Here is an 11,490-nt window from a genome sequence, read left to right on the forward strand (position 1 = left end):
TGATGTGAAAGTATATCCCATCAACAAACATAAAAAAAATCTATATATTTTAACCCTTTTTATAATGGCTATGAATCTAGGAACAGCACACCAGCTTTTCTGCATCAATTTAAATATAATGCAAATGATCATATTATATGCAGAAAATTAAATTGCATTACAAGTACGTACCCAAGTTATATTCGTGACCTCTAGCTCATGGAATTCCAAGCGTTCTAATGCAATTGTGCCTGGTACCATTAATTTAATAGCCATATTAAATTATTAATTAACTTAAAAACATGTCACTATTATAAAAATCAGGAGGAATTTTTAGAAATAAACAACACAAAATCCAAAATCGAAAAAACAATGAGACAATATTAGTACTGCAGTTCGTGGCTAATGATATTATTTAAAAATAAATAAGCTAATATATAGAAAAATTACGATAGAAATCAGAAATATAGAAAGAAAAAAAATTGAAAATTTTTATTTATAATTTGATTTAGAAGAAAACTTTAAAATTTAAATCTTACCAATTAAAATTTATTATTTAAATGATGTGGATGTTGTGCTTTACATACCGACTTGATAATAGAATAATTCAAAGAGAAAATATATTTATAATCGTGAATTGTGTAATCGTCGCGTAATCGTTTTAAAAAAGTAAATAAAATATGAGACCTACATAAAAAAAAAAATTTTTAATAATAAATTTATTTATTTTTAAATAATTATGTGATATTTATGTACTTTATAATTATATGTAGAGTTGCTCTAATTCAAAATAATTAAATGTTGCCATATGTTTGGTTTAACTCGTTTGCAGTAAGGGTTTACAAAAACTTGTTTGGCTAAAGGAATCTGAGCAGACTTTTCTCCAACTTTCTGAATGTAATAATAAAAATCAAAATATAATTTTCATTTCTTTGGGAATAAAAGTTTATTTATTTATTTTTTATTCGCCTGTTGACCCCTTTATCAAAACAATGATTATTGGCATAAATGTTTTCATCTTTCTGTTAAGATTATCTGATCATCTAGTGATTGCTCATAATAAAAAACTAGTTTGCAATGAGTTCAAATTTATTATTATCTATATAATTTCTCAAGCATCATCTTTACATCAAGATTATTTATAAAAGGCTTGAAAATGAAAAGTATTCCTACTATTTATGGTTACTATCTCAATAGAAATGTTTTTTTTTTTAATTTTTTACTTATAATGGTTATTGATTTCTCATTATTTGTCTGATTAACTTTTTTATACTTAACCTTTTTATCATTTAATTATTATGTTTTCACTAAAGAAAAAAAAAATCTTTCATTGTCTTATAATTAACTAATGATTTATTATTATTTATCCTATATGACTTCCTTACCTCTTAACTATTATAGTTTAATTATTCTCACTGATCAACCACTAGTAATGAGTAGTTTGGGCCAAGATCCCCCGCCCCCATGTATAAAAAAAAAAAAGAAGGAAGAAGAGTAGTTTGGGAGTATACTTGACATTAAAATGATATATGACCATGTATGAGTGATTATCAAAAAAGCATAAGAGATAGATACCATGAAACCATCGGAAAACTTAACCCTAACATTTCAATCGGTTGTAAAGAAGAAGGAAAACGCAAAAATAGAAGATAAAAGAAAATATAAGAAATAAATGAAGAAGAAGAAGAAGAAGAAGATGATGATAAAGAAGAAGAGCGAAAGAGGTGAGGAATGAGAGGCGTGAAAGATGGAATGTGGGTAGGTGGCCGGAGAAACAAAAGTGTAAGATGCAATGAAGCATATTAGGCTTTCTTCGGAAATCTGCCTGTATGTGTAGCATTACTCAAACAAAATCCCATAGAAACAATAAATTTTTTAAAATAATGCAACATTTAGATAGCAGTAATCTATAAGGATTCTTAAAAATCCTAAAAGATTATCATGATTAGATACATTTAAATGAAACAAATCGATATCTATTTAAAACTAGATTCTTTCGCAAAAACTTTCGATAAAAACATAAATTTCCTTATAAAAAATAGGAAGTTCACATTTTCATCATCTTAGAAATGTCGTTTTATTTTTAAAAGGAAAAAAATAAACTTGATAATTTTTTAATTAAATTTGCTGTCATTTATTTTTTTTCTAAATTTTTTACGAAGAATTTTTAATGACTTATTTTTTTTTGTTTCATTGCAAGAATTTTTAAAAGTACAAAGAATTATTTTATTTTGAAAAAAAATATGATAAGTTTGTCTTTGCTTAAAATAAAAAAGGATAACCAAAAAAATTTAGATATTATGTACAAGTTTTATTCCAAAAAAGGGAAAGAAAACCACGATTTATGTGTATTTTATTCACTATCATTTTTATTAATTATATTGTCTCAAATATATTTTACACAATCTAAAAGAAAAAACGTTGGGACGTTGGAAAAAAAAAAATAGAAAACGGCCAAAAGTATACCTGAGAAAGTTTATATATATGTCCAGTAGTGGTATTATCACATGTCCCAAGAATCAGAGTCCTTCCATGGGAGAGATGCAAGGCAATTAGAGGAGGGAGGGAGGGAGCCATGGATCTGAATCTCTGTCATTGTAATTTCTTTTTCTTACAGTCCTCTAAACAACGGGTTTAAAAGGTATTCTCAGACTTTCGGAAGAATAGTGAGTGCGTGAGAGAGAGTCAACCGACCCTACTTTTTGGAGGCATCCATTTGTAAGGCTTCGAAGACTCCACATATACTTGCGTTTTATCTTCCACCCTCTCTCTCTCTCTCTCTCTCTCTCCCCTCTTCGCTAGCCTTTCGTTTTCTCTCTCTTGTTTTATTTTCATTTTTCAAGCCCCGGAGCTTCAGCGTTTTTTAGTCAAGCATGCAGAGAAGGAGATAACACTTCTCACTCAAAACTAGGGTTTCTCCCAACCCCCAAGCAGTCAGTTTCAGTCCTTTGGACGATTCTGCAGACCAGGGAACTAAAAAAAAAATAGCAGACTTTTAGAGAGAGCGAGAGAGGGATCGAGAACGAAGAGCTAAGCAGTAAATAATAGAGAGTGTGCTTGCCTTCTTTCTCTTTCTTTCTCTCCAGTCTAAAAATCTTGTGGAGAGGGAGTTGGAGACATTTGGCCTTTAATCAGCTCTTGTCTCCTCTATCCTCTCCCATTTTTATTTTTCCTTTTCTTGAATTCCTATGTACTTCGTATGCTTAAAAAGGTTATTTTGAGAGTGACCCAGCTCTTTTTTATTTTCCAAGCCCTATTGTTTTGTGATTTCTGGTTTGGTGTACTGAGAGCGTGATTTTAAGAAAAAGAAGCTACTGATCACTCGATAAGATTTGTAGGGCTGCTTGTAAATTTTGTGTAGAGAGAGACAGAGAGAGAGAAGAAAAAGAAAGCAAATCTATAAAGAGAGGAGATCAGGGAGAGAGATAAGCTCTTATATATAGCAGATAAAAGAGAGAAAAAGGACTTCTTTGATGAGTTTTGGGGGTTTCCTTGAGAATACTACTGGCGGTGGCGGTGCGAGAATCGTGGCCGATATCCCTTACAGCAACGGCAACCTCATCCACAACATGCCCGCCGCTGCACTCGCGCAGTCTCGCCTTGTCACTCCGCCTCTCACGAAATCCATGTTCAACTCCAGTCCTGGACTCTCTCTCGGTCTTGTACGGCACCGTACCTTCTCACACTTGGATCTTGTTGCTTTTGATTACCATCGTTTCCTTCTTTCTCTTGGGTCAATAAGAGCTGATCGGGGTGTGTGCTTGTTTGTTTTAAAAAAAAAAATTGTTTTTTTTTTTTTTTTTTCCCAGCAACAACCAAATATGGACGGGCAGACGGATGTAGCTAGAATGGCTGAGAATTTTGAGGTTAATACTGGGAGAAGGAGCAGAGACGAAGAGCATGAGAGTAGATCTGGCAGCGACAACATGGACGGCGCTTCTGGGGACGATCAGGACGCAGCCGACAATCCTCCGAGAAAGAAGCGTTACCACCGACACACGCCACAGCAAATCCAAGAACTCGAAGCGTATGATTTGTTTCAAAAAAATATTCACTCTACCAGAATTTGAGTTTATCAGAGAGGTGGTTGATTTTTTCTGCCTTCTTTTTTTCCTTGTTTTAGTCTATTCAAGGAGTGCCCTCATCCTGATGAGAAACAAAGATTGGAGCTTAGCAGAAGGCTTTGCTTGGAAACCAGACAGGTGAAGTTCTGGTTCCAGAATCGCCGTACCCAAATGAAGGTCAGCCCTTACAGTCCCCTTAATTTCTCCATCGCCAAGCAAGAGACTTGCTTAGATCGATGAAACTTGATTTTTCTCGTTTTTTGCACCAGACCCAATTGGAACGCCATGAGAACTCACTGCTCAGACAAGAAAACGATAAGCTTAGGGCAGAAAATATGTCTATCAGAGATGCAATGAGGAACCCGATTTGTTCAAATTGTGGTGGTCCATCAATAATGGGTGAAATTTCACTTGAAGAGCAGCATCTTAGGATTGAGAATTCCCGGTTAAAGGATGAGTTAGACCGAGTCTGTGCGCTCGCAGGCAAATTTTTGGGCCGCCCCATTTCGTCTTTGGCTAACTCAATCGGTCCCCCTCTACCAAGCTCAAGCTTGGAACTTGGAGTAGGGAGCAATGGTTATGGTGTTTTGAGCACTGTGGCCACAACATTGCCACTGGGACCCGATTTCGGTATTGGCATTTCCAGTGCTTTGCCAGTGATGCCTCCTGCCAGAACCACCGCTGGCTTTGATAGATCGATCGAGAGGTCTATGTTTCTTGAGCTTGCTCTGGCAGCCATGGATGAATTGGTTAAAATGGCACAGACCGATGAACCCCTTTGGGTCAGAAGCCTGGAAGGTGGGAGAGAAATGTTGAATCATGAGGAGTATGTGAGAACATTCACTCATTGCATTGGATTGAAACCTAATGGTTTCGTCACCGAGGCTACTAGGGAGACTGGTATGGTGATTATCAACAGCTTGGCCCTTGTTGAGACGTTGATAGACTCGGTAAGTCATAGTTCTGCGTCAATATTTCTTTGAGCAAAAACTTGTTAAGTGGTATTGCTTGAACTTGAAGTACTTGCATCTTTACTTTGAATTTTATGTACACTTTCTGGAAGAATTAATTTGAGTTGGCTTTGTCATTTTCATAGAATCGATGGGCAGAAATGTTTCCTTATCTGATTGCCAGATCCTCTACAACTGATGTGATATCTAGTGGTATGGGGGGAACCAGAAATGGCTCACTTCAACTGGTAATTAGCTGATGTTGTTCATCTTCCTCAAATACATGCATATATATATATATATATATATGTATATTGTGTGTGTATTCCTTGTGGTTGTGTTGAATAATGATGTTAATGTTTTTTTAAGATGCATGCTGAGCTGCAAGTCCTTTCGCCTCTGGTTCCGGTTCGTGAGGTCAATTTCTTGAGATTCTGTAAGCAGCATGCGGAGGGTGTATGGGCTGTGGTTGATGTATCGATTGACAGCATCCGAGAAACTTCGGCTGCACCAACATTTGTGAACTGCAGGAGGCTTCCTTCCGGTTGTGTTGTCCAAGATATGCCCAATGGGTACTCTAAGGTAATTACCAAACCACATTTTTACAAGGGTCTGTTTGTTTGTGTATTTGGCAAGCGGGTCCCTTCAACTTTACCCTCCATATATTTACATATTATACACATACTTACACCTCTGGATGTGCCTTTGAAAAACTGATTCATGCCTGATCTTTAGTCTTTTTTGAGAGAACAGTTCCTGTTTCCATGTAGTGTTTTGAACAATGAAACAACCACAACTTGCGCGTTCCAAGGATTCTTGTTCTTGAAAATGTTTTTCCACCCGTACTCCATACTTCGAGTTTTGTAACGCCCACATAATTAGGGATGTGAACGGATCCACTTGTTTCCTTTGCACTCATTGTGTTTTCCCAGGTGGGTGTTTTCTCCTTTGTGTCTTTAATGAGTTTGCTAAAGAAACTGCAACTTTAGAGTTTAATTTAAAACATCAGGTCAAAAATCATTTAATGAGTTTGCAGTTCTAAATCATTTAATATAGGCTTTGTTTGGATATACATAACAGTTCAAATGAGATGTTTTGTTGAAAGTTGAAAGAAGTATTATTAGAATATAATTTTTTAATATAATTTTTATGTTAAGATTTTAAAAAGTTTAATTATTTATTATATTTTGTGTGAAAAATTGTAATGAAGAGATGAGATACTCTTTTTTGTATCCAAACCGGCCCTTTAAGACTTTACACGTGCATCGGATAACTTGATTTATTTGTCTTTGATATTACTCACTATGTTTCCCTCTTAAGGAATATTTTAAGCACTGTTCGCTAATAATCTAAGATTTCCTAATGTCAGTCCTTGTTACATGCATTGACATGGATGGATGCTTCTTTTCTTTCTGGCCTCAATTCCATTCTCAAGTTTCAACAACTGGCATAATTATATTTAATTTAGAGACACCGTACGCCTCCCCCAAATCGAGGGTAGCACATTATTTTATCAGTAGAAGCTGCCATTTCTGTACCCTGGGACACATTAATTTCATATCCCTTTATAAGCAAATCGCATCGTAATCTTCAACATTAGTTGAATAAAATACGTATTTGATGTTTCTATGCTAATCTTTGATGCTTTTATCTTCTATATATTATATTGTATTTGTGATGCTGCATGTGAACTGTTTCCAGCCTTTATAAAAAAGGGGTTTATTTTTCCCATCAGTGTAGTAGACCTTGAAGTCAAACTCCCAAGACTGGCTATTTTGTTCTTACGTATGACTATCTTAGAGTGAGTGGGACACACCTCAATGTCTCCGTATACAGTGCTCACGTCGTTCCTCTAAATCATGCGAGAGTTTTGCCTTTAGCTTTTAAAGCAAATTATTATTTTATGTATATGCCTGAGCTCGAGGTCTGTGTGATATCTTGTCTCATGCATTGAGCTTGAGCTCTCAAATCTTTCTTCCTTCATTGACATCATACATTCACTACCATGCACATATATATAAGTAGGTTTTTTATTATTAATACAATAATTTCAAAACCCATATCAATCCCATTCCCACCTGGGTTTTAACATATGCACAGCACAGTATATACGGTATATCACTAAGCAGATGCAAATTCAGCTTGTAATTATTTGGTTACATGTTAAAGTGATAGAACACGCAACTTGTAAGGCGAAAGCTGCTTTTTTGGGTTCCTTTTTGTGACTGATATCATGATGTAATAATGCATAATATATGCCAAAACAGGTTACATGGGTTGAGCATGCTGAGTACGATGAGAGCGATGTTCACCAGGTTTACCGACCGTTATTAAGCTCCGGCATGGGCTTCGGTGCACAGCGCTGGATAGCCAACCTTCAACGCCAATGCGAATGCCTAGCCATCCTCATGTCCTCCGCCGTCCCTACCAGAGACCACGACGGTAAAAATATAAGCAACAATAAGCATAGACACCCTTCCAAACTCCACATGGACAGAGTACTGACCCAACTTATGTTTTTCGTGTTTTGGTCCAGCAATAACTGCGGGTGGGCGACGAAGCATGTTGAAACTGGCGCAACGAATGACCGACAACTTCTGCGCCGGAGTGTGCGCGTCGACGGTGCACAAATGGAACAAGCTACACGCCGATAATGTAGACGAAGACGTCAGGGTCATGACCCGGAAGAGCGTGGACGATCCGGGGGAACCACCGGGCGTCGTACTGAGCGCTGCGACGTCGGTTTGGCTTCCGGTTTCGCCGCAGAGACTATTCGACTTTCTACGCAATGAACGGCTCAGAAGTGAATGGGACATATTATCAAACGGTGGACCCATGCAGGAGATGGCCCATATTGCCAAGGGCCAAGATCACGGCAACTGCGTCTCTCTCCTCCGTGCCGCCGTAAGCCCCTCTTTCTCTCTCTTATCATCTCTCTTTCGGATTTTGTCCTTCAACGTCGACGTAAGTGTAGTTGGGGAGGATGATGTAAAGACGCGTATGCCCCCTTTGGAAAGGTCAAACCATTTTTGTCGTTGAGAGATAAAGGTTTAGCCTAAAAGGATTGGTTTGGAATTTGGAAGTCTCTGCCGAGGACGATCTCTGCATCAGAGAAAAAGGCTATACATACACTGTTTGCTTATTTTACCTTTTTTCCTTTGCTTAAAAAGTCAAAATTTTTGGATTTTGAATGATTTTTTGGATTTTTTTTAAAAAGTCAAAATGGCGTGATTTGTAAATTTCCTTGAAACCCGAGCGTAAACCATGTGGTATTTCTGCAGGCCATGAACGCGAACCAGAGCAGCATGCTGATATTGCAGGAGACATGCATAGACGCGGCGGGATCGCTTGTGGTGTACGCGCCGGTGGATATCCCGGCCATGCACGTGGTGATGAACGGCGGGGATTCGGCATACGTGGCGTTACTTCCCTCGGGATTCGCCATCGTCCCCGACGGTCCGGGCTCGCGTGGGTCAGGGGAAACAGCCAGCAACGGCGATGGCCCTCTCAGAGTGAGTGGATCACTTCTAACGGTTGCGTTTCAGATACTGGTGAATAGTCTCCCCACTGCCAAGCTCACGGTAGAATCGGTGGAGACCGTCAACAACCTCATCTCCTGCACCGTCCAGAAGATCAAAGCAGCTCTTCAGTGTGAAAGCTGAAAGGCGAAGGACAGCTGATGGGGGGGGGGTTTGTATTGTTAACATGGAAATTTGTATGTGAGTGAGTCAGACTCGGTCGGTGTTCATGTGGAGGTGGTTGGGAGGTGGGTGTTGAGTCAAGAACGAACCGCGCGTGTGGAAACTCCTTGCATGGTGATAAGGACGGAGACTGAGAGCAAGCGAGCTCAGCAGTCTTTAAACACAAAGCAAGGGTGGTGGTTCGGGTATTGACTCGGTTTAGCCCATCTCCCCCCGGTTAATTGCCTCCATTTTCTGTTAACTTTTCTGAAAAAATAAAGAACAATTATTTAAGAAAATGGTATTTCTGAATTTTCTAAGTTAATAATTCATTATTAAGCATTTTATTTTTTAATTATCTTACAAATTTTAAATGAATAATGTTATGAATAAGTTATTATTTATTTTTACATTTTATATAGTTGACGGTGTTTGTTAAATTTTAAGATACGTACGTGGCATTATTTTATTATTTTAAAAATTTTAAAAAGATGGTGGTTCACGCGCCACCGGATGGTTGTGGATATTGGGATTGTTAGGAGACCGATACTGGGGTTAGGGGTTGGTGGGTAGATGTGTGCGCTGTATTTACATTAATGAAGGTAGCAGAGGTTGTCGGAAAAATATTAAATGCATGGCGACCTTATGGTGTTGTCTGCGGTTACGTGAAGAGTCCAATCCGATTCTGACTTGTACCGGATAAAGGGTGGGTGTGTAGGAAGGGTAGAGGATTCTGACAGTAACGGCGTTTTGATCATTACGATCTTATCAGTCTTATCGTCTGTTGCGTTGGTGGTCGCCAAATGTTTGTTTGAGAAGTGTAACGGCAAATCCACGTGTCTGACATTTACTATTAGGATTGATAGAAAAATTTTAAACAGTTTTTAGTTTTTTATTTTTTTCTTGAAGAAGAGCACTTTCAATGATTTTTTTTTATCTTATTTTTTAAAATATATTATTAATTTTTTTTTTTCTATTTTATATATTTACTCTTACAATATATTATATATCAATTTATTTATTTATTTATACTATTTAAATATTATATTTTATAATATTTTTTATTCATTTCAAATATTTTACTCTAACTATCAATAATATATTCATATTTTTTTTATATTTGTAATATTTCTTCATATACAATATCATATAATTATATTTTATTTTAAATTAATCTAAATTTATAAGTTAAATTAAAATATAAATTAATTTAAAAATAAAACGAAGAGATTATATATTAAAAATATTCTTATTTTATTTTGTTTTGTATTCAAACTCAATTGAATAATTATAGCTACGTACAGTACAAATGAGAACTTTGGGTCTCTTCCAAATGCAAGGATGGACATGCAATGTAAAAATGCTAATGTATTAGGAGAAGGAGGAGTGAGAAATTAATTAAATATGTTTACATTAATGAATAGAATCCTCTACATCTAGCAATGTCCTGTAGCAAAATATAAAAATGTCTTCAAAATAGAAAATTCAATGGAGGGTGTTTTGAGAGCATTTTTTTTATATTTTTAGAGAAAAATGTATTATACAACATCCATTGGGAGTGCTCTAAGTGTGGAGTAAAAATGAAAAGTAAGGTCTAGTTGTCTTTTAAGATTAAAATTTTAAACTTTAAAATTTTTTTATTTTTTTATTATAATTGTTTTACATTTTTACTCAAAATAAAAATAAAAATTAATTTTTTAAAAAATTTTAAAACAAAAATAATATTAAAAAATATATTTTAACAATATTTTATTTAATAACTTTAAATTCAACTTATCTTATCTCTAAAAACAAATAAGGCCTAAAAGAATAATATCATAAATTAATTTAAAAGTAATTTTACAAGATATAGTTTTACGTTATTTATTAGATATATTTTATAATAAAAATAATTTTATAATTTGACGAATTATATCAAATTATGTTAAAAGTAATTTTACAATTTGATGAATTACATCAAATTAAGTCAGTTTGTGAGATTATTTTTTTATAAGTAGAGTAGTTTTCTTTATTTTATGGAAATTTATTTATGCCAAAATATTTTTAATATTTTTTTTATTGAGGTCTGGGGGAGCAAAATATGGATTTTTTTTGGCAGATTTTAGAGCAAGCACTATTGGTTAAGACAAAGTTTGGAAATTGGTTAACATATCATTTTTTTGATTTTGTCTACTCACGCAAAATTTAAATTCTACATTGTATTAGTTATCTCTCTACAACAATAAATATTATTATTTTTAAAATTTTTATCTACTTTTTTAAATATTTTTTATTTTTATTTTATAATTTCCAATAACCCATATGTCAAAATACATAAATCCTGCTTATCAACCTAAATTAACTTCATTTTTAAATACAAAACACTAAAAATCAAAATGCATACAAATACCCATTTGCATTATTTACTAGCATCCAACATTAAAGAGACTGAAAATTCAATAACTACTAAATAATATAAATTATTTAGTGAGAAGACAGTCATGTAAAGACAAGGTTTGGGCAAAGTGACAAGGATGGAAGGAAAAGTTATCATCGTAGGCTAGTCGTGAGGTATTGATTAAGTCTGTGGTTTAGGCCATCCCCACATATGTCATGAGTTGCTTTAAAATACCGAGAAGGTTGTGGCAAGAACTAGAAGGGCTGATTGCACGATTCTGGTGGGGGCAAAGAGATCATGAGAGAATGGTTCACTGGATGAGTTAGAAGTATTTGTGCCGTTCTAAATTTTCTGGTGGGTTGGGATTTCTGGATTTGGAGGTGTTTAACTTGGCACTTCAAGCCAAGCAAGGCTAGCGGTTGCAACAACACCAAAATTCC

At 35.3% G+C, this 11,490-nt stretch overlaps 1 protein-coding gene across 1 annotated transcript; it reads left to right on the top strand.

The window, feature by feature from the left end:
* Positions 1–2,666: 2,666 nt before the first annotated feature.
* Positions 2,667–8,985, top strand: LOC109020988 (homeobox-leucine zipper protein ANTHOCYANINLESS 2-like). Its single transcript, XM_019003529.2, has 9 exons — positions 2,667–3,641; positions 3,789–4,006; positions 4,103–4,220; positions 4,313–4,993; positions 5,140–5,241; positions 5,363–5,575; positions 7,261–7,435; positions 7,530–7,897; positions 8,275–8,985. The coding sequence occupies exons 1-9, from the start codon at positions 3,453–3,455 to the stop codon at positions 8,653–8,655; spliced, it is 2,445 nt and encodes an 814-aa protein (XP_018859074.1). The 5' UTR covers positions 2,667–3,452; the 3' UTR covers positions 8,656–8,985.
* The last annotated feature ends 2,505 nt before the right edge of the window (positions 8,986–11,490 follow it).

Source organism: Juglans regia, chromosome 12 (genome assembly GCF_001411555.2).
Source record: "Juglans regia cultivar Chandler chromosome 12, Walnut 2.0, whole genome shotgun sequence".
Classification (NCBI taxonomy): Eukaryota; Viridiplantae; Streptophyta; class Magnoliopsida; order Fagales; family Juglandaceae; genus Juglans; species Juglans regia.

Excerpts from the sequence above, each read along its gene's own strand:
- LOC109020988 (XM_019003529.2), top strand. The coding sequence starts at position 3,453 with ATGAGTTTTGGGGGTTTCCTTGAGAATACTACTGGCGGTGGCGGTGCG. Across the intron at positions 4,994-5,139 it reads TTGAGACGTTGATAGACTCG|AATCGATGGGCAGAAATGTT; the intron begins GTAAGTCATAGT and ends TCATTTTCATAG. Across the intron at positions 5,242-5,362 it reads GAAATGGCTCACTTCAACTG|ATGCATGCTGAGCTGCAAGT; the intron begins GTAATTAGCTGA and ends TGTTTTTTTAAG.